This window comes from Suricata suricatta, chromosome 5 (assembly GCF_006229205.1).
Source record: "Suricata suricatta isolate VVHF042 chromosome 5, meerkat_22Aug2017_6uvM2_HiC, whole genome shotgun sequence".
NCBI classification, from domain to species: Eukaryota; Metazoa; Chordata; class Mammalia; order Carnivora; family Herpestidae; genus Suricata; species Suricata suricatta.
The window spans coordinates 129,514,207-129,538,125 of NC_043704.1; the positions used below are offsets into that span (position 1 = coordinate 129,514,207).

The following is a 23,919-nucleotide window of genomic DNA, read 5'->3' on the forward strand; positions in this document are numbered from 1 at the left end:
CAGACATGGGTTTGGGCACATCTGCAACCTTCTCTGTCTGACCTTAAAAGTCACACTCTGTGAGTTTTGAACTCCACATCCATAAAATGAAAGTATTAGCACATATCTGGAGGGTTGTGATAAAAATTAAATGTCATAACATGTACAAAATGCCAAATGCAAAATCTAATGCACAGTAGATGCCAGGTCTCCTCCTTCTTGCCAGCTACCCACATTTTCAGGTTCAACATGTAGTGTTTACATTTCATCTGGACAATCTAATTTTAACATATCCACTTACAATATTGCACTATATAGTGTTATCAGTCATGAATAATCAGTTGTTGTCTTTATTAAAAACAGTTGCCTACACGAGGGAATCAAAATCAAAAATGAACTATTGAGACCTCATCAAGATAAAAAGCTTCTGCATGTCAAAAGAAACAATTAACTAAAAGGCAACCAATGGAATGGAAAAAGGTATTTGCAAATGACATATCGGATAAAGGGCTAGCATCCAAAATCTGTAAGGAACCCACCAAACTCCACACCCAAAAACCAAATAACTCAGTGAAAAAATGGGCAGAAGACATGAATAAACACTTCTCAAAAGAAGACATCCTGATGGCTAATAGACACATGAAACGATGCTCAACGTCACTCATCTTCAGGGAAATATAAATAAAAATCACGCTGAGATAACCACTTCACACCAGAGTGGCTAAAATGAACAAATCAGGAGACTATAGATGCTGGCAAGGGTGTGAAGAAATGGGAACCCTCTTACACTGTTAGTGGGAATGTAAACTGGTGCTGCTGCTCTGGAAAACAGTGTGGAGGTTTCTTTTAAAATTAACAATAGAACTCCCCTACGACCCAGCAATAGCACTGCTAGGAACTTGCCCAAGGGATACAGGAGTGCTGATGCATAGGAGCACATGTACCCCAATGTTTACAGTAGCACTGTCAACAATAGCCAAATCATGGAAAGAGCCTAAATGTCCATCAACTGACAAGATACATAAGACATGATTTATATATACAATGGATTACTACTTGGCAATGAGAAAGAATGAAATCTGGCCATTTGCAGCAACATGAATGGAATTGGAGGGTATTATGCTAACTGAAATAAGTCGGACAGAGAAAGACAGATACCATATGCTTTCACTCATATGTGGATCTTGAGAAACTTAACAGAAGACCATGGGGGAAGGGGAAGGGGTAAAAAAAAAAAGTTACAGAGAGGGAGGGAGACAGACTGTAAGAGATTCTTAAATACTGAGAACAAACTGAGGGTTGATGGGGGACAGGGAAGAGGGGAAAGCGAGCAATGAGCATTGAGGAGGGCACTTACTGTGATGAGCACTGGGTGTTGTATGGAAACCAATTTGATGATCAATTATATTAACAACCAAAAAAAGAAAATAGTTGCCTACAAAACAAATGTCCCTAACAAAGCAGGGACACAAAGGGAAAATTCTTAAAATGTATTTTTAACAAAACAAAACACTCTTAGGATAGCTGTTATCAAAAACAAAAACCAAAAAACACAAGTTTTGGAGAGGGTGGGAAGAAATTGGAACCCTTTTGCACTGGTGGTGGGGCTATAAGAGTGCAGCTGCTGTGGAAAACGTGGCAGTCTCTCAAAAAAGCCAAAAATAGATCTCCCCATAGATCTTACCATATGATCTCCCAATTCCACTTCTGGGTATTTACCCCAAAGAACTGGAAGCTGGGTCTTGAAGAGATTTTTGCACACCCATATTCCTAGCAGCATTATTCAGGACAGCTGTAAGGTGGAAGCAACCCATGTGTCCATTAATAGGTAAACAGAAAAACAAAAAGTGGCGTATCCATGCAATGGGCTAGTATTCAGCCTTAGGAAGGAAGGAGACTCTGACATGCTACAACATGGATGAATCTTAAGGGGCTATTATGCCAAATGAAATAAGCCAAAAATACAAACACTATTTGCTCCTAATCAGGACCTAGTAGGGCCATTCATACAGACACACATTCATACATACAACCAATGGGGGTTGGCAGAGGCTAGGGGGAGGGGGTCATGGGAGTTAGGGTCTCATGGGGACAGAGTTTCAGTTTTGCAAGATGAAAAGAGTTCTGGAGATGCGTGGTGGTGACAGTTTGCACAACAACATGAATGTACTTAACACCACTGACCTGTACACTTGAAAATCGTTACGATGATAAGTCTTATGTATATTTTGCCACAACTAAAAATTTAAAAGAAAATTGTGAAGAAAAAGTAAAAAGCTCACTCCTATGACTTCTACTCACAGTTCCTAAAGTTTCAGTTGCCATGCATACATGATTAGGTAGGTATTTTTCCAAAATTAGTCCTCAGGTAAAAAAAAAAAGTGTTCTTAAATGTGAATTTTCACAAAGTTTTCACAAAGATTCTCATATTTCAAAGTACTTTCTCCTAGGGGTGCCTGGGTAGCTCAATCGGTTAAGCATCCCATTGTGGCTCAGGTCAAGATCTCACAGTTCGTGGGTTCGAGCCCCACGTCGGGCTCTGTGCTGAAGCTAGCTCAGAGCCTGGAGCCTGCTTCAGATTCTGTATCTCCCTCTCTCTCTGACCCTCCCCTGCTTGCATTGTCTCTCTCTGTCTCTCAAACATAAATTAAAAAAAAATTTTTTTTAATCAAAGTACTTTATCCTTTGCTGAACTTTGAATAGCATAGTAACACCCAGTGTTAATTTGAGATACTTATGGGATCCTTATGTATGTCAGCTACTAGATCGGTTAAAAAAGAAAAACAAAGAAGGTAAAGAAATCTAACAGAGATCACTCATTTATCATATTTGAAAGTGAAACATTACAATTTCAAGTGTGAGGTGTCATGAAAATAAGATGTTTTAAAGTCACTTTTCTAAGCAATAGAATTCATGATTACACTGTGGAGACTATAAAGATACTCTCACAAGAAAAATGAAGCAATGGGCTTTTGAAGCTATAAATGAAATTTTCAAAGACAGGCCTTATAAACAGACTTAAGAAGTGGTTTATCTTAAATAACTTAGACAGAAGTGAACACAGGAGACTCTAGAAAACCAGGTGAGTTAGTCCCAAAACAAGACTCAAGGAATGCTGAGAAAACTGATATAGAAACTCCATGGGAAGAATTTTTAATGATCTGATCAAATATGAGAAAGAGAGAAAAAGCAGAATTTCTTACATCATGAAAGACTTTAAAATACTTGTATAACCAAATAAGTTAAATGTTTTAAGTAGACATTTGTCACCTATGTTCCTCAAATTCATATACTCTGAGCAAAAGCATTTTTTAGGATGTTCTCATGAGAAAGCAGGAATTGCCTTCTAATGAGCACATATGTTTTGAGGATAAAATTTGGGCTTACTGTGTTTTTCATTCAGATACTAAGCTTTTTCCTGTTTAAAAATTGGTCACCCATTTGTTCAGAGTAGTTATTTAAAGCTATCAATTATAGCCATGATTTTATGGAAAGAATAACATCATCAGAAGCTGTTCAAAAGCTAGGCTGCCTCAACTTATTTTATGAGAAATGAGGATAATAATAGCAGTAATATTTTGTAGAAGAAATGAGGAAATATATATAAAATGTTTAGCCACACATCAAGCACATATGAAGTTCGCAACAAATGTTGGCTGGTTTTGTTACTATTGAAGTTATGTAACTGTTTGGGGAGCCTGACTAATTTGATATGTAAGGCTTTGGTATGTAACCATTGTGTATTTAAATAACCATATCAAACTAGGTACGTTTTGGAAATGTATAGAATTTATGAGTCTAGTAGACTGTATTTTCCAAAGATGGCCACAACAAAATCTCAGTGCTTTTCTGGATGTGACCTTGCCACTCCGCCATCAGGAGAGAGGGTCTAATCCCCACCCCCATCCCTCTGGAATCTGAGCTGCAGTAAGTGACTTGCTTGTACCCAATAGATTGAGGCAAAAAAGTTACCCCTTGACTTCTGAGGCTCCCTCAGAAGACCTGAGCTTCAGCCTTGGTCTGCTCCCTCTCAGGATGGAACCTCCCTGGTGGGTGCTCCCTCTTAGAACCAGCCACCATACCTGTCCTTGGATCACCGTGGCCCATTCTTCTGCCATCCCAGCCAAACTCCAGAGCACGAGAGGGGAAGTCGTCTCTGCAGTGGGTCACCCAGCTGCCCAGTCAGCCCAGCTGAGACCTCAGGCACCTTAGGAAAGAGCCACTCGCTCTTTCCTTTTTAGCTTCCCCACCCACAGAGTCCATAGAGGTAACAAAATGATTGTTTTACACCACTGAGTTTTTGTTGGGGTGGGGGGAGTATCAGGGGAAGAGGAGTAATAGATAACTGGAACAACGAATTAACTATTTGTCATTATATACTTTCAATTTGAATCTACACATTTTAGCCCATTCAAAAGCCTGCCATCTGCAAAGAGGTGTCTTGGCCATTGAGCAGACCCATCTGACCTGCTTTGGGGGGAAACAATATTAAAAGCCATTCAGAGGATGACATATTCTGTTACCTTCTCTTGTGAGAAATGCAGTAAAAAGAAAATGGCACCTGCTATTTACTGAGATATGCTGTAGGATTTCAAAGACAGTATACTTTATAAAGTAAGATCTCCTCAGGGCACATGGATGGCTCAGTCGGTTAGGCATCTGACTTCAGCTCAGGTCATGATATAATAGTTGGTGGGTTTGAGCCCCACATCAGGTTCCATGCTGATACCCCAGAGCCTGGAGCCTGCTCTGAATTCTGTGTCTGTTTCTCTCTCTGTCCCTCTCCCATTCATGCTCTGTCCCTCTGTCTCTCAAAAATAAATACTAAAAAGTAAGATCTCATCATTTTTTATATTAATTACATGTTGAAATAATTATATTTGGGATAGAATGGATTAAATAAAATATACTATTAAAATTAACGTTGCCTATTTATTTTTATGGTCTTTAAGGTGGCTACTATGAAATTTTTACTTTGTAAAATTGTATATATATCAATCATATTAAATTCCTAGCTCTGTATAGAGTCTGGTTTTAAGATGTTAAGAGAGCAGAGAAGGGACACAAAATTGCCTCTTACTCTAGACAGACAAGGGCTTGTTTATATCTTATTTGTCTGAAGTTGGTGTCAATGATACTAATTGGTTGGTCAGAGCCTAAATTATTGTCTTAAATTTGGCCAGACTCATTGAGCCACAGGCCAAGCAAAAAAAAAATAAAATAACACTTGGAGCACCTGGTTGGCTTACTCGATTGAGCACTGGACTCTTGATTTCAGCTCAGGTCATGATCCCAGGGTTGTGGGATCAAGCCCCACATTGGGCTCCATACTGAGCGTGGAGCCTGTTTAAGATTCTCTCCCTCTGCTCTTCTACCTTGCTCATGCGCTCGCTCACTTGCTCTCTCTCTCTCTCTCTCTCTCTCTCTCAAATATATACATATACATGTATTTTTCAAAAATAACACTTAAAGGACTTTTAAAACATCATAAAAGTAGAAAGAAATATTTTTGCCATACCTGAACAAAATAGCAAAAATCCACAGCCCACATTTCTAAATGTATTTCTAACATCTAAGACTAATTACTAAGGCAAATTAAAGAGAGAAAAGTTGAGCAATTCTCCAATAAAATAATCAAAGAAATAATCAGCTTATATAGGTGCCAGCAGCTGTATTTCTTTTTCTAATTTTTGCTAATTTTTCAAGTTCCAGCAGCCTAAGTGTTTAGAACAATAAAACAATGTGCAACTCTAATGGGGTGACAAGAACACTAATGCTTGGATATCCCAGCAATTTGAAATGTATGGTGAAGAACCCTTCAGACCCCCAACACCCTTTGGGAGGGGGTGCTCAGAAAGTTAACACTACTTTCCTAATTACACTAAGATGCTATTTTCTTTTCTTACTCCTATTCTCTCCAAAGTGTACAGCAAAGTTTTTAAGAAACCACAAATCAAGTGTTATCACAACAGATTGAACACAGAAGCAGACATATGAATCCAGCTGGCTTCTAAGAAGCCAGATGCTGAAACCATGTAAAACAATGCTACTCTTCTCATTCACTTACTTTGTTTTGGAAAATATAGTTTTCCTTCATAAAGGAATAGGTCGTTTATATTAAGAGCTTGTTTTTCTTATTTGGGAGTAAAATAAATAAATCATTTAAAATTCTTGCAGTTTTTATTTCTAATAAATTCTATTGATTTCTATCTATCAATGGATAGAAACTACATCAACAAAAGCTCTTTGAGGTCCTCAATAATCAAGAGTTTCCCGAGACCAAAAATTTGAGAACTAGTGGTATAAACAAATCAACCTTAAAATAGACACCAGTGGCAAAGTGGTTTTCCACAATTTGGAATTAACTGAAACCTATGGCATCCCAACATCCTTTTGATGTTTATACGATGTAATAAAAATGGTCCCTACCACATTCTAGTCCCTTAGCTAACAATTCTCTCCACAGTATGCATTTTTCTCCACATTTCATCACATGACAGCTAACTTTCCCATGCCCAGGGACATAACTGGGGTTACGTGCAAACTATTTGTGAGTAATTATAACTCTACCGCCTTTTTGGCTACCCACGAGGCATCTGGGTGATATTGTTACAAGAATGGCCTTGATTTTCTTCATTATGCTTTGTTAAACTACTTACAAACATCGCTACCTCATTAATAGTAACAAATTGCATGCGATTTAGCTCACACTTACCAACTATTATTACATACATACACATTACACACAGACCACATTTTCAGTTACCTCAACTTCAGATTAAAATGACCAACTTCATCATTAAACACCTGCTAGAGACTACATCTTTACAAAATCTGTCCATCTAACCTTTGTTATAACAAGTGGTTATTTTTATATAGGTTTTTGAAACCCATTTTAAATGGAAGAGATGAGAAAATTTTTCATTTGCCTGGGTGGCTCAGTCAGTTAAAACCTCTGACTTCGGCTCAGGTCTTGATCTCACATTCGTGGGTTCAAGCCCTGTGTCGGGCTCCATGCTGACAGTTCAGAGCCTTGAGCCTGCTTCAGATTCTGTGTCTCCCTGTCTCTCTGCCCCTCCCCATCTCATGTTCTATCTCTTTCTGTCTCTAAATAAATAAAACATTTATATAAATAAATAAATAAATAAAAATATTAAAAATGACAAATGCAGTTAAGTGTTGCTAATATTTGACCCATTTTACCATATTCCTTCAAAGAAAAAAAAAAGATTCAGTACTTACATGTCCACCTTCATCACCAGGATGACCAGGTAATCCACCAGCACCCTTCTTTCCCTGAAGAAAAATGAAATCAAAAGAAATAATTTGGATCCTAAATTCTTTTCACAAGTCTACATGAAATAAAAATTGTTACTAATAGATCCTTGTCTCATGGAGTTGACATTATATTGAGAATCTACCAGATGTTAAGCACGATGTGTAAAGACATACAGAAACAAATATTTTTGGCCTTTCTTGAATATTGGTTTTTCTTAATAGTTGGCACATCAACCTATTTTTATTTTTCTAAAATATTTTTAAGCCATTTTATCATGAAAATCCAAACCAAAACTAACTTCTAGTTAAATGTTTAAGGAACACTGTTACTCTTAAAGAGGACTTTGACCTTGTTTTACAAAAAATCGGTAAGCAAAGGTGTTACTGCCCATATTACTTATGAGAAATCGTTGTTTATTTCTGTATGACTCGGCTGTTTAGATTCTTCCTCTGTCTTTTTTTTTTTTACTTCTTCTTAGATAACTAAACATATAAACTATTTCCTCTCAAGGAAGTTTGGCTTGCCATTTATAGACAGATGTGTTTATTTGATTTAAAAAATGGTCAATAAGATATGGGAGTCATATTCTCTTTGGGATCAACAAAGACATGAATGTCAATGCAACCAACCACTGAATTCTTAAGATAGAAATAGCAAAGAAGTCAATTATTCAGAGCATTCCCATCTTTGGCCTGTGAGGCAGAGTCCTTGAGATGCAAAACAAAACACACACACACACACACACACACACACACACACACACACATCACATCACATCACATATCAAGAAGCTCCCAAGCTTGATTTCCTAATTCTCCAGTCTGATACCTAAGAACACCAAAAGGGGGAAAGAATCTAGTAGTAGGGAATTACTATAATTTTTCTTAAAAAGTAATTCTATTCCTTATACTGTTCTAAATCAAGACTGATCTGTGAAGTCAGTAAGAGCTCATGCCAACAACCTCACAGAATATCTTACAAAGAGAGAATGTAAAAAGATGGGCAGAGCCAATGGGTTTAATTCAATCTTACACGACAATTTGTGATTATCCCATCATAAAGCTATAGTTTGTATGCAGGGGAACCTGTGTTCCTGGATAAATGAGGACCATTTTTAATGAGATTTATTTTCCTTTTAAAGTGGGACATGTTAGGGGCATCTGGGTGCCTCAGTCAATTAAGCACCCAACTTCATGAGTTTCAGCTCCACATTGGGCTGTCTACTGCCAGCACAGAGCCCACTTCAGACCCTCTGTCCTCTTCTCTCTCTGCCCCTCTCCCACTCATATGTACTCTCTCTCTTAAAAAATAAACATTAAAAAATTTTTTATAAAAAAATTAAAATGGGACACGGTAATTTTCTGTCACTTCACTGTGGAGTTAACAGGTGGATGCAAAATGACCACTACTGAAGAAAACAATTGCATCTTTTCTGTTTAATTTTCTAGAATCGAAAGTTAGGTCAGAGGGAACGAGGTACTAACTGCTGTAAAGAAAGCAGATGACGTGCAAGTGAAAATTCTGCAGACAAGTAAAAACGTCTGTGCAGTAGTAGTCTGTGAAATTTGTCTGTGAACTTATTTGTCAGGTAAATGTAATGAGACAGCATAATGTAGCAGAAAGAACACAATACTTAGAGTCAGGTAGACAAAGGGGCTTAAATCCCAAAATGCCGCTTTGTAAGAGTGTGACTTTGGAAAGTAATGTTCCTTCTCTAAACCTCTATTGCACACCTGTAAAATAATATTCACCTCAAAGGTTTGTTAAGAGGGTAGAATTAGCAAAGGAATGTTAAAGACAGAGCACAGGGTCTGGTACCTAGTGGGGCTGAAATATCATCTCTCGCCCCCCACCATCCACGTCCAACAAACTCTCACCTTGTTCCCAGGGTTCCCACCATCACCCCGGTGCCCATCTTCTCCATGTGCATATATACACATTTCATATGTATTGCAGCATCTTCTTTCCACAATTGTGTCCTGAGAAACAAAATTCATATAGCATGAGTATTTTCATCTGTGTTAACCTATGTCACATTATACACTAAGGAGACAAAATTCCCTGTAGGTTTTGGAGCACCTGGTTGGCTCAATCAGTTAAGCATCTGACTTCAGCTCAGTCATGATCCCATGTTTCCTGGGTTCAAGCCCTGCATCAGGGTCTGTGCTAACAGCTCAGATCCTGTCTCCCTCTCTCTGGCCCTCCTCTGTTTGCACTGTGTGTGTGTCTCAGAAATAAACATTAAATTTTTTCATTCCCTCTGGATTTTTTTAAATTATTAGAATAAATAGACCTAGTGAAGGATGATGTTAGAAAATAAATACTTACAAGTTGCTTCAGTAAGATGTTTGGGAGGGATTGCTGTGTGATGCTCAGAGGTTGATGGTATGCAAATCCTCTGCCAAATTCCAGCTCCTGGAGCTCTTCTAATTTAGGCACACCTTCCAGGCCAACAACAAGGAGCCCAGAGAATCCTTCAAAACACCAGTACATGGGAGACTTACTGGCAGGTCTTTCGGCTGGTCTTTCTCCTGGCCCTAAATATCCACGCACCATCCCACCCTTCCTCTGTCCTTCACCTGTCTTGTGTCAAACTGCATTTCTAACCAATGAAACCTTAGCAGAAGTGATGCGGGTCACTCTCTGGGAGGATTTTTCAGAGCAGTGCATAATTTGCCCCATTTCCTGTCCCCTGTCACAGGAACAGACCCTCTTTCAGCCTCAGTCCTTGAGGGATGAGAATGAGACACAAATTAAGGGTCATGAGGCATAAGATAAATACATTCTTGTTCCTTTAAGCCACTGGGATTTGAAGGCTGTTTATTTTTGCAGCATGAACCTATCCTACTGATGAAGGCACTACAAGTCATCTGGCTTTGTCCACATAACAGACAACACATGAACAAGGACACTTTTCAAACGGGTTAAAAAATCACTGTTTGTAGAATTTCAGAACAAATATTTCTGTTCGTATTTTGAGCAGTAAATTTACACACACATCAGCTTTTTGCTCTTGTAAACAAGCTACTTAACAATCCTGTGGTTAAAAGTTGTATACATATTCTTAATTATTCCTTAAAACAAATTTTTAGAAATGGAATGCTGATCTAGCACGTAGGCAAAGTTCCCTGTCTTTCGTCCAAGATTCCAAATTCCCTTCCAAGATTTAAACTTCCTATGTGGTAGATTCAGTTGGGAGCAAGTTATCACAGAAAATAATCCAGCATAGTATCAACCAATGAAAAGCACCATCTCCAGAGGCATATGCTGAACATACTCTACTGAGGAGGGAGAAAGGTACACGGAGCTTGAGCTGCTGGTTGATCGTCCTGAGTTTTCTTTAGAGCTTCTGAGTGGCACAAAATGGGAACAGAACAGCAATCACGCACCGTGGCACAGGTGGTGCCACCCGAGCACACCCAGCTGAGGGAGCTGGTGGGCACTGAAATCCAGCTAGCACACCGCTCCTCCAGCCAGGCGCCCAGGCACAGGGCTGCATACACCTGGGACATTGGCATCTTTTCTTAATTTCACAAAGATTCTGTACAGACTAGTAGCAGCACTTGGGGATGGCGGAAGAGGAAGAATTGGTGAGGAAAGGAGAAAGGAAGGGCAGTAGAAAAAATGAAGCCCAGCTTTAGGGTAATTCCAGAGTTTAAGAAAAAGAGATACTTGTTAGGAAAGAGCAAACATCACTTGATCATCATGAAGGAGGAGTTGCACGTTCAACCTTCAAAAGCTAGTAATTGGTCAGTCCTGTCTCAGTCAGAGTGACCCTTGACCATAGTCAGGGTTATGGGATCCTGGGTTTTCTCAGCCCTGAACAGCCCCTAATTTATACAAAGTGTCACCCTTGTGGGCACTGAGCTCCAACCACTCTATGATTAGTCTATGGAAGCCTTCATAGAATCCAGTGGCATCTGGAAATCTAAAAGAACATTTCACTTTCTGTGGGAGAAACATTCCACCCAGGGTAACTATGGGCACCCACCTTTATTGTGGAGGAGCTCAGAGGTTTTCTTCAGTCTCTGGAGATCATCATCTAGTCCATCTGTGAACACTAAAAGGACCTGTTGTTTAGGAGAGAATGGAGGGTAGGAGGGAGCAGGGATGGAGTGAAAGGAAGGAGAGAGGGAAAAGGGGGAAAAAAAAGGAGAAGATGGATGCTGGAAGTTGCACATTTTATAAAAATGCAAATATAAGCTTAGCTTTTCTGGTTTTATCCAGTCATTCACCCTGTTTTGTTTCACTTATTCGTTACTTCATTACACATTTGTTTTTACTTCAGTCTCCACAAAATGCCCCACCAAAAAAAGAATTTGAACCAGCTTAACCTGTTCACTTAAAATATCTTCTAAAAATTGTCTTACAATATCCATCTTTATTGACACAAAAATACAAAAAGTTTAATGTATTACGTTTACTCATAGGAAATTTTATTTTAAAAGCAAATTACATATTTTAAGAAATAAATTCACAGGATGTATGGTTGAAGGAAAAACTAAATGTAACCTTCAAAGTTTGAAGATGTCATTTCTAAACAATATCACATGAGATCTTTTCATCTCTATAGGCTTTAGCAAGTGTGTAGTTCTTGGGCACCATGAAGGGACAACCACCAACAAGCCATTAGTGAGTAACTAAAGACAGTTCAAAGTGCTCACTGGAGGGGTGCCTGGATGGCTCAGTTGAGTGTCCGACTTCAGCTCAGGTCATGATCTCACAGTCAGTGAGTTCGAGCCCCATGTCGGGCTCTATGCTGACAGCTCAGAGCCCGGATCCTGCTTTGGATTCTGTCTCCCTCTCTCTCTGCCCCTCTAGTTCACTCTCTGTCTCTTAGAAAATGAATAAATTTTTTTTTAAAGTGCTGACCTGAAAATAATGGGCCTTACTATGAGCAACTTGAGGGCAGGGATTTATCCTTTTATCCCTACTGGCATTATTTAGCACAAAGCTTCTTGGGCTTAGTAAATATTTGTTGATTGAATGAAAACATATCCCTTCTTGGTCCTTTAAGACTATGGTTTTTCTCCATGTAGAATCTCCAGTTAAGAACAGTTTATTGGCCTCAGTCACAAAAGCCTTATCCCTCCCACCCTGGCAACTGGCTCCACATTATGGATTCTCAGCATTTATTACCTTCACTTTAGCAGAAGAGAGCTGGATAGCATGGTCTCCCAAGGACTGCAAAAACTCCACATCCATATAGTTGCTCTTGGCAGCCTGATAAACTAAGAATGTCTGAATAATCTTTTCACTATAACTTTTAAAGCCTGAGTCAAAAATAAGCTGGCCATTTAAGCCAGGCACCAAGTAGCGGAACATCATGTGGGGTTGACCAGGAACACTACAGCTGATGTTGGAAAGCAGGGACAGCTGTTGCATCACCTCTGGCAATAACCCTTGAAGCTTCTGGTGATCTTGCCTTGTGAGACTGGAAATATCAATTCCTACAGACAAATCTATGTCACATCCTTTGAAAGTGGAGGAGAAAAAAATCAAATTAGTAATCTATAGATGCATGACTGAGCCCAGAATGTAGAAGCAAACCCTGAAAGAATAACCTGCAGCCAACCCACAGAAATAGAAGCTAAATAATGGTGGGGATTGATTTGGGGAGTGATTTGTTACACAGCAAAGCTAACTGATACAATATAGTGTTTCATACCTCTGTTCCCCTTCAGATGCTATTCCCTCTACCTTAAGTGTCCTTTCTCATCTCCTCAACCCCAGTTTAGTTAATCCAAACATGTCCTTCAAGTTGTAGTTCAAGTGACCCCCTTCCCTAAAGCTCTCTCTGACTCATGTCCCCAGAGCCTCAAGTTGACTTATTAAATATCCCTGCATGTCCATTGTTATTTTACTTGACCTTCTCTCCCACTAAACAAAGATTTCCTCATAGTAAGGACTATGTTATCTAACTTCCCCAATGCCTAATACAGATAGATGCTTGTTAAATGCTTGACAAATGAATGAAGGAGGGATTATTAATGAGCCTTGAGGCTTTTTCAGCACAAGCTGTACTATTTCCTTCTCCTCTCAAGGTTTTTTTTTCCTCATTCACCACCCACATGTATACTTTATTTCAGGGAAGCATATAGAAGAGATCAAGGCTGACAATCATTCACAATTTTCTGTTTCTTATACCTGAATATTGTTAAACCCTCCTGGAAGGGTGTTGCTAGGATATGAAAACCCAATGATCTTTCAGGCTATACCCACTCACTCATGAGTGAATAACAAGACCATGCACAAAATTCCAATGAGCAAAAGTTGGTCACAGGTGCATCTGGATTAGAATGTGGACAAATAACTTAAAATGTAACTTCTCAATAATAAAAGGGCCACTATTATTAACTACTTTTGCACAACAAGAATAACCTGAAATTGTCTGGGACAAACCAAGACATGTGGACATTAGCTCCTTAGTCCAGAACACATTGGAGTATTTGGCTCAGAATCTATAAAAACAAAACTGAAGATTTTAGGAGAAAATTTGAGGAAAAAAATAAATACTGAACCCTTTCCGGTGAAAATGTTAATAAACAATATCTCAGGAATCTGAGATCCAGGGCTGAACCATGAGTTTTCCATCCCCTAAATAATATATATCCATGCTGGCTGGCCAGATAATATTTTCAGAAGTGCCAAGACACAGAATGCCTTTCTCCCCTCCTTGCATATAAAATACCTTGGTTTTGTTTTGACTTTTAAATCCCTAATTGAAATTCAGCAAAAGGAGTTTTCACAGATGTAAATCCCATTTCTATATTAGATCTAATTTCAGAAAAAAAGAAATTTCCTTCTTGTAGTAGGATGTATTTTTCCAACATTTCTGATTTACATTTTTTCTCAGGAACATTTTCAGCTGGCTTTATTCTGTAATGCAAGAATACGCAAGCATTTTCTTTCCCTATTAATGTAGAAAGTTGGACCTTGCCAGGTAATCTCTAAGGTTGTTATGATTCAGCCTTATGATTCTAGAATTCTGGAAGTAATTAGGTTTCAGCTAATTATGGAAATATCCAGCTACTTTTATCAAAAAGGTCAAAAGACAAAGCTAAAGATGAATGTAAATCCTAATTTACTACATGCTATAAAATGGTCTGAAAAGAGAAGTAGGAATCTTGTATCCCTTCTCTTGCCCAGGATAATACCCAGGTATGTGTGTGTATATATAATATATATTATGCATGCACAACCCAAACAAACAAAAATAGGACTTTGACTCCTGAAAAATCCAACTTGCTTAATGCAAGACATCCCACAATCTATACTTATTTAAAAAATAATTTTACACATCCACTCTTTTCAATTGATTTCTGAATTCACAAGGACACAGCAAAGTGATATCCTTTATACACTATAAACAAAAATATTAATTTAATGCTCTAGAAAGTCAGCTCCAGATTTTTACACCAAACTTCTGGGAAGTTCAAACCCTGCCTGCATTATTTCCCATCTGTGTTTCTTTGCCTCTCTTGTTTGTCTCATCAGGGAATGAGGTATCACAATAAAAGTATCTGCTTCCCATGTGTTGGTGTAGGAATGTTCAGCTTTATGGGTTTCATCATATATTCCTCTGTATGATTTAATACTATACTATACTTTATTATACTGTACTATACTTTACCATGCATTACTATACCATATTATATCATTGTATGCCATCCTATGGTTTTCTATACTAAATTATATCATACTATATTATACTCTTCTATACTATACTATCCTTCATTATGCCTTACAGTACTGTACTGTACTACACTGCACTACATACTCTACTATACTACACTGTACTATATTATACTACCCTCGTACTCAAAGTGTAATTTGAGGACTAGCAGGATCAGCATCACCTGGGAGCTTGTTCGAAATGCAGAATCCCACCCTGACCTACTAAATCAGAATCTACAGTTCAACAAGATCTCCAGGTGATTCAAATGCATATTAAAGTTTTAGAGACCCTCAGGTGCTCTACCATACTATACCAAAAGCCACTATAGAACAATTTCTAGTACACAGATTCTACAACCAGATTGCCTCAAGTTTAAATCTCAGCTGTGCTATTTACTCAGGCCAAATAACCTGATTTGCTATGTCTTAGTTGCCTCAACTGTAAAATAGTATTTATTTAATAGGGTTATGTAAAGATTAAATGTTTTAATACATGGAAGCCCTTGAAATAGCCCCTAGCACAAAAAAAGGACCATATAAAGCTTAGCCATTCTGATTGTAATGTGATTGTTTGGAGAATCTCACTTCCTGTGGCTAGGAGGGAGCACTGTCCATGAAGATATTCTCTGGGTCAATCACCCACTGAAAGGTAAGTCTTGGAGCCAGCATAGACCCAAACTATTGGGAGAAGGAACACTTGCCTCTGGACCTTACTATTTAGGGTAAAAACTTGAGGAGATGAAATGGGGTTGAGGATGACCTCAGTCATATGGAAGCTTATAGTCAACAATGTAGAGACCTCTCTTTAAAGCCATGTAGAAAAAATAATGTGTTCTATTTCATAAGAGCACCCATGTAACTGATATTATTCTCTGCTTCTATTTCCCTTTTGGTATGCCCAAATCTTCATTAAATTGTGTTTACATATTTCATTCTGGTTCTTCTATCTATAAGGAATAAACTGAAGAATTTTAAAGACTTTCTAGAGCCAGAGTCCTGGGAAGGTTTGGGCCACTGGAGTCCAGAGTGGTGACAGCCATGAGAAAGATTAAAAAAAAAAAAAAAAAAACACCCAGGTGAAATGACCCACAGCATCCAGAGTTCAGGCCAGCTGTCCTCTCCTCAGGGTGACCTTCCCTCCCTCCTCCAGCTAGAGGATTTATGTCATTTTATTAAGAGAGACAAAAGTATCCCTGACACTTACGATGGGTTCATGGATCAAATAACAAACCCTCTGTCACTTACCTTGTGGAATGCAGACCTTAAGAAGAATTTTCTTCTCCAGGTTCTGTAGGGACTCAAAATTTTCTTCATAATACACTTTTTGTGGGTCATTAGTAATCTCCAAAAGCTGAGCACTTCGGGCTTCCCCCACCCCAATGGCAAAAATATGGATGTTCCTATCCCTGAGAGCCTTGGCTGGTATGGCTACATCGTCCTGGGCAACCCCATCAGTGATCACAATCAAATACTGCTGAACACTGGGTCTCCCTCCTCTTGAACTGTCAAAAAAAGGCAGAGTGAAAGTCAAGGCTTTTCCAGTGTAGGTGCCATGATTCATTTGCCGAACATTTGAGATAGCTCTGCGGATGTCCCCCTTTGAGGAGTATTGGTTGAGCCTGAATTCTTCCTGGGGGTCTGAGCTGAACTGCAAAAGGCCAATCTGAGTTTCATCAGCACCAATATTAGCGTGGTCCACCATCCTCTTCATGAATTCCTTCATCTTTTCAAAGTTTACTGCAGAGATGGATTCTGAACCATCTATCAGGAAGATAATATCAGCTTGCCTATTCTTACAGGCTAGGTGGGGGGGAAAAGGAGCAGAACAGAACATTTACTCAGAGCCTGAAACCAATGGATTTTAGGTCCCCAGGGATAGTCTGGGGTGGCATATACACAACATGAAAACATTTTTAAAGGGGGTGGAAGAGGAAGTCAATGAAATAAATTTTCTGTGACCCAGCACAAATGAGACACAGTTGTATGATAAAGATAAAATTTAACCAGCTTGCTTCATTCCATGTCACAGTCACCCTGTGTCCAATATTAGCTTTTGGACAAGGGAGTCCACACTTTGAGAATGAAGTCTATTCAGATAGATTAGAAACATATACTTGGCAGGAAAGAGACTAAAGAAAACAATTCTTACACTCTGAGGAGCAGATGTCCTGTACTATGTCTTGTTGAATGGCCTTCAAAGAATCAAACTCAGGTGCAAAAAACGTCTTGTCTTTAGCTATCTCCTTGAGTTCATTATCGTTAGCATTTTTTATTCCAATAGCATAGATGATAACTCCCTGTCCCCTCAATGCTTCTGCAGGCTCAGCCACTGGATCCTCAGATTTACCATCAGTGATGACTATGAGATACCAAGGCACATTGCTGCGAGCAGTGTCCACAAAGACTTGAGCCATGCTGTCCAAGGCCAGACCGGTCATGGTGCCACCTCCCCTCTGTTGGATGCCATCAATGGCTACCTTCAGCGTTGCCACACTGGAATACTGGCTGAGGATAAAGTGACTATTAATTCTATCTGAGTATTGAACGACTCCAAACTGGACTCTGTCAGGCCCAATATGGAACATCTTTATCACTTCATTCATGAATGCCTTCATTTCAAGAAAATCATTGTGTTTGATGCTGCTGGACCCATCAACAAGGAAGTAAATGTCAGCCTTCTCTATGTGCACACAGTCTAGGCAATAAGAAGAAGGAACAACCCGTTAGAACACAGTGTGAGATAGCAAGTCGCCAAAGCTATTCATCCTGATCCCCATCCATACCTCCTCAGCTTTCGTTGTTCCCTTGAGAGCCAATAGCTTTTCACTGAAAGCACCTGTGATTCTGCCTAGGGTACTGTTTGACCAGGAGCACACCAGGCAGGCCACAATGCCTGGGAATGAATTTGAAAGAAGCCATCAAGTGATGATTGACAGGGGCTAGTGGATAAACACCCTCCCTTTGGGTGGGACAACTCTGAGGTGAGCTCTACGCAGTTTCCCTGAGTCTCCTGCAAAACTGAGCCCCAGCTGCCAATGGCAATTACCTGCTCACTAATTCAGCTTCTGTTGGCTGCCTTCCCTTCTCTTCTCAAATCTCCACTCCCCTACCAGTATCCCCTGAGGGCACTTCCCCCAATAGATTACTTGCATCCCTATCCTTGTCTCAGAGTCTGTTACTGGTGAACCCCACTTAAGACACAAAGTAAACAGTACTTGACCTTTCTCAAATGGGGAAGTTGAGTACAAGCTAAAGTAAAATATCAGGACATATTTGAAGCTAGGAATTGTCTCAGTATCCAATATCCCTGTTTCCCATGCAAGTCAGACTTTTAAAATAAGGGCAAAAGAGTACACTCTCTGAAACGTAATTAACTTAAGCTAATATAAAACTTTGTTTTAAATTACCTTTACTTACATGAATCACTTTGTATTAAGGCTTAGACTCTAAAAGGCAAAAATGGCTCTACAATTAGATCCTTTCTCAACCACTTAGTATCAGCCTTGCCCCTTTGCATCTCAATTTCCTAATCTGCCAAATGATGATCTTAACACCTCCCCAGTAAGATAATAGGATTAAATAAGATCATAGAAAAACAGCAGACCTGCCTTTTTTTTTTTTTTTATAAAGTAATGGTTAAGATCACCCATTGTCACATAGCAGATTCCTCAGAAAGAATCAGAGAGGAGCTCCTGTGTGGCTCAGTTGGTTGAGCATCTGACTCTTGATTTTGGCTCAGGTCACGATCTCATGGTTTCTGGGATCGAGCCCATCAGGCTCCACGCTGATGGTGCAGAACCTGCTAGGGATTCTCTCTCTCCATCTCTCTGTCTCTCTGCCTCTTCCCCACTCCTCTCTCTCCACATCTCTCTCACTCTCTCTCAAAATAAATTCTTTGACTTTAAAAAAAAAAAAAGAATGAAACACAATTTTCTCCTTGCACCTCTCAGAAAAGGTGGTTCAGCCTTGTGCCATTAATCTCTAGAATCCTTTGTTCCAGGGAAGAATCAAGAGTCTTTTCATGTTTCTTGGCTGAAAGGGAAGTGGTCTGAGGCTGGAGATGAGCTCCCTTGCTCAGGCCTTCATTTGGGAGGAATTTGGTCCACACAATATGTAGTATATACTTGTACTTTTAAAAATAAGTATTATTATTTATCCAAATTAAATTAAAATATAACTGGGCATACTATATTGTACCTGGCAATCCTACCCTAGCAAGGCAAGCACTGGAAAGGTGTGGAGAACAGTTATCCACCTCTCTAGTAAAGTGTTTGCTGAATGCTTGGAGAATCGAGGGGAAGTTACTGAAAAAGAAGGCAGAAATTCTGAACTTGCTGGAAGCCAGCATCCCCTGGTAATAGGTATGTGGCTGGCCTGAGTCTGAGAAAAAGACCATGGGGCAGGAAGGGGCATCTCTGTAGCCAGTCCCATCAAGCAGTGGTCCAAAGACACTCCACTGTAGCCCAAGTTTGCACTGTCCAAAGGTATCCCAGAGCCCTGAAGACTGCCTGGTGCGACACATTCATGCCATTCTTTGTAGATGGAAATTTGAGGCAGAAGGGAAGACAGAAAGAATAGTTTTTGCAGTCTGGATGCTTCTATGCATCCATGTCTATTACAAACATAAAGTCTTTAGCAGAGTATCTGACACATAGCTGATGACCAATAAATGATAGGTATTATGATCTTGTGATCACCCAGGATAGATTTCTGGTCAAACTTCCATTTGCCCAAACTGCTGTAGACTTTGAGCTGATTTTCCTGATTCCAGGTTTCATTTTAGCTGCTCTGCAGTCTGGGAGTGAAATCAACTCTCAGCCCTTATACTGTCTATGAAGTAGAAGAGAAAAAGGAGCATCTTTTCCTCTCCCTACAGATTATAGGGAGGGGTACACAAGGAAATGAAATTCATATTTAATGATTTTGTTTCTCATTCCCAGAACAGAGAAAGGGACTAAAGATACAGGCCAAAGCTGATGATGGAAATTTATTTAGATATTTTAAATCTGTAGCCTTCAGCACAAGTAATCAAAAAATTACAAAATTATTTTATTGTTTTTTAAAAAAGACTCCATGCTCTTATCCCTGGAGATATAATCACAGTCTTGAATTTTTAAGTTAATTATCTACATTTTAAGTAATCAACTTCTATTATCCTGATTTGAATATTAGAAATATTAGCATCCGTGGATGAAAATAGACAACCAGACAGCCACAAAGAGACTTATAATAGCCAGTAAGTGGAAAATTAGGGATTTAAAATTCAGGCAGTTTGTAGGGTGCTTGGATGGCTCAGTTGGTTAAGCACTGGAGTCTTGAATTTGGCTCAGGTCATGATCCTAGGGTTGTGGGATTGAGCCCTGTGTCGAGCCCCAGGTCGAATCCCAGGTCGAGCCTCAGGTTGAGCCCCAGGTCAAACGTGGAGCCTGTTTAAGATTTTCTGTCTCTCTCTGCCCATCCCTACTTGCTCTCTCACTCTCTAAAAAAAATATTTAATAAACACAGGCAGTGTGACTCCACGGTGAGTATACTTAACTGTTATGTTTTCTCTGGTGTGTTTTTGAAATTGCATGTGCAGTAGGAGCTCTCCTAACCAACTTCCTCTGAAGCAGCTCACCAGATAATTGACTTTTTCCTTCCCTCTATAACACAGGAGTGACGCCCACACAATACACTGAGTGCCCTCCCCCTGGAAGCCCCCAAGGGCAACATTCCACAGTTCTGCTTCACTCAGTGGAAGATGTGAAAATTAATAAAGGAAAACCTCTCTAAAATGGATGCAGGAGAGCAGAAAGGGCCCTCCCACTTGTCCATTACGGAACCCAACAGAAGAATCCTCAGCAGGAAAGAATCAATTACAGCCCCAAGAGGAAAATTATGAATAATGCATCTCCTACAAAAAAATCAACTACCCCAGCAACTTAGCCAATGAGAAACTGCCATCACCCTGAACTCCTGCATTTTTCCAATGGGCTTTTGTTCAGAACAATCCCTCCTAATTTCTTCCTTCTTCTCAATAAAATAATATTTCTCTCCTATGTTTATTGGACTTGCTTACCGCTGCTGTGGCTTGTCTGTCCCTAATTGCAGTTCTCTGCTATTCCCAAATAAACGCATTTTTCCCAATAAAATAACTCTTTTATTTGTAAGGTCAACAAAGAATAAGCCTACCAAGAACAACGTGGGTTTGTCCTCAGCCTATTTGTGGTAGGTTTGTTACTACAATTACACAACAAATCAAATACTGTACAAATCAATAGGATAGGAGCATGAATAAAAGAGATTTACTGCATCTGTGTAAACCAGGTTAACTACTTAGAAAAGACCCAATGAAAGCAAATTGTTTTAAAGGAAATTATTGATATGCCAGATAGCACTACAAAATTGAATTTTTGAAATCGTAAAAATAAGGATTTCTATACTCAGATTGTTTCAAAAGGGACTAAGTTTTCCTCTCACTTTAATGAAACTGAAACTGGAAATTATATAAAACTATATAAACTATATAAAAACTATATATGGTATATGTATATACATATGTATACATAGTTTATATATGTATAAAACTATATATAATATATGTAGGTATGTATATATTATACAAACTATATAACACTTGGATGATTGGTGAAGAAAATGTACAGAACTCCTATCAGCTGGGCTCATTTGCAAAGAAGCCTTGGTCCTACATAAAAGATTGGCAAATTAATGTTCATATATATTTTAAAGTTAAAATCTTTTAATTTCAAGAATGTTTGTATCTTTTTAGAAATAATTTTCCACTTCAAGTAGCTTAAGATTTAGTAAACCCATACCTAGATCTGTAAGGCCTCTACTATAAAGATACTTATACATTTTCATCAAACTGATAAAAGGGATGAGAGCTAAGAAAGGTAGAAGGACATTCACTTTTTACTTTATATTCTTTTGGCATCAAAACACAATAAAGACTTTGTAAGTTTTGTGTTCCTGTTTTTTAATAAACTGACTCCAAAATCCTTCTTCGGATGAGGAGTGGAGGATGTGGGTATATGGAAGAAGCAGAGTAAAGATTTAAAAAAAAAAAAAAACATCAAATTTGAAAAAGGTTCTCCTACCTTCCTTCAGGGCATGGCCCGTCCCAGAAACAAAAACGCTTTTATCCACAATCTCAGGGCAGAGCTGATTCTTAATCTTGCTCCTCACAACAGAGAGTTGCAGAAAGGATTCCAGTGAGATGACATGCTTCCAAGGAGGGTATGATGCTATCATCTCCAGGTCCTTCCTGTCTGAGGCAAGCTGGGTGCCCACCACATAGATGGTAACCCCTGCCCTGCGGAGGAGAGAGGCTGGCCCAGACACATGGTCTTGGGAGAAGCCTTCTGTGATGACCACGGCCAACTGCTGCACACCCTGCTTGGACCGGCTGCCCCTCTCCTCAGTGAAAACCTCGTTCCTTAGGAAATCCAAAGCAGCACCAATTTTGGTCTTTCCACTTCTTCTCTGATAGGTTAATTTGTCCAAATGCTCCAAGATTTTGGCTTGGTTCTGAAATGCAACCAGGGAAAACTCAAGTCGTGGCTCCTCACTGTAAAAGACCAAGCCAATTCTCACAACATCAGGACCAATATGTAGAGAGCTGATGGTGGTCTTTAAGAAGTTGACAACTTGTTGGAAATTTGACTGCCTGTCTATGCTGAATTCCTCAATGAGGAAGACTAAATCAGCCGGGATAGCAGTGGGACATCCTGTAAACAAAGACAGAAAGAAGGGCGTCAGCACAAGAATAGAGTAATGATAAAGACAATACTCATTTTTGTATCACGCTCTATTTTTGCCATATTTTAAATTTTTTATTTTAATTTTTATTTTTTGAGAGAAACACATACGTGTGCAGGTGGGGGAGTGGCAGAGAGAGAGGGCGAGAGAGAATCCCAAGCAGGCCCCATGTTGTCAGTGCAGAGCCTGACACGGGCTCAATTTTATGAGCCTCTAGTTTATGACCTGAGCCGAAATCAAGAGTCCAACGTTTAACTGAGCCACCAATTTTTACTATATTCTTATGTTGTAGTATGCTACATTTTTATATACTGTAATAATATATTTGGTATCAAAAATTTTAATATATGTTATATTAACTTATATTAATGAATTTTAGAATTTAGTAGAAACCTTTGTGACCAATATTTGGCATGACAGTCAAAGAACATCACAAGTTTCATACCTATTATTGTGAAATTTTTCACTGGAAAAAGTATTCACATTACTTGCAAAATATGTAAATATATGAATAATTCAGAAGAAAGTGCTTTAAGATCGGGGCACTTGGGTGACTCAGTCGGTTAAGCGTCCGACATCGGCTCATGTCATGATCTCACAGTTCATAGGTTTAAGCCCCACGTTGGGCTCTGTGCTGACAGCTAGCTCAGAGCCTGGAGCCTGCTTTGGATTCTGTATCTCCCTCTCTCTCTGACCCTCCGCTGCTTGCACTGTCTCTCTCTCTCTCAAAAATAAATAAAAAAATATTTTTTAAAAAATATTTAAAAAAAGAAAGCACTTTAAGATCATTTTTCAATTCATCAAAGGTCATTAGAAGCATCTGAGTCTTATTTAACTAGGTTTTTTTTGTTCATTTTTCTAGTTTCAGGAAACAATGGATCAAATTCTCTAGGTTAGACCTAAAACCTCCTTGATTTAATAATTTTTCCTCTTAGAACAGATGAAAATAAGAAATTGTGCCCTTTCTCTGAAAGATCTCATATCATTTCAACACAGACAACATGAAATGCTGCAGGTTCCTATCAACAATCTTTGTCCAAAAGCTGGGCAAACTTTTTCATTTTGCCATAAAAAAGCCTTCTCTTGAACATTCCTCAAATGGGAGAATGGAGCTATAATTGCATAAACTCCCTTCCAAGCAGAATGCAGACTCCTCCCTTCCAATGTAAGACAGTGCTTAAGGGAAATCCACTGTGTCTATGTACCAAAAAGGTCTAGCCCTGCTT

At 39.0% G+C, this 23,919-nt stretch overlaps 1 protein-coding gene across 1 annotated transcript in view; it reads right to left on the reverse strand.

The window, feature by feature from the left end:
* Positions 1-23,919, reverse strand: part of LOC115292847 (collagen alpha-4(VI) chain-like) — a 105,090-nt gene that overhangs the window by 69,020 nt on the left and 12,151 nt on the right. Inside the window, 8 exon segments of the mRNA XM_029940832.1 lie at positions 7,222-7,275; positions 9,136-9,237; positions 9,587-9,732; positions 11,250-11,328; positions 12,398-12,732; positions 16,181-16,735; positions 17,085-17,630; positions 22,033-22,662. Of these exon segments, the coding sequence (XP_029796692.1) occupies positions 7,222-7,275; positions 9,136-9,237; positions 9,587-9,732; positions 11,250-11,328; positions 12,398-12,732; positions 16,181-16,735; positions 17,085-17,630; positions 22,033-22,662 (2,447 nt within the window).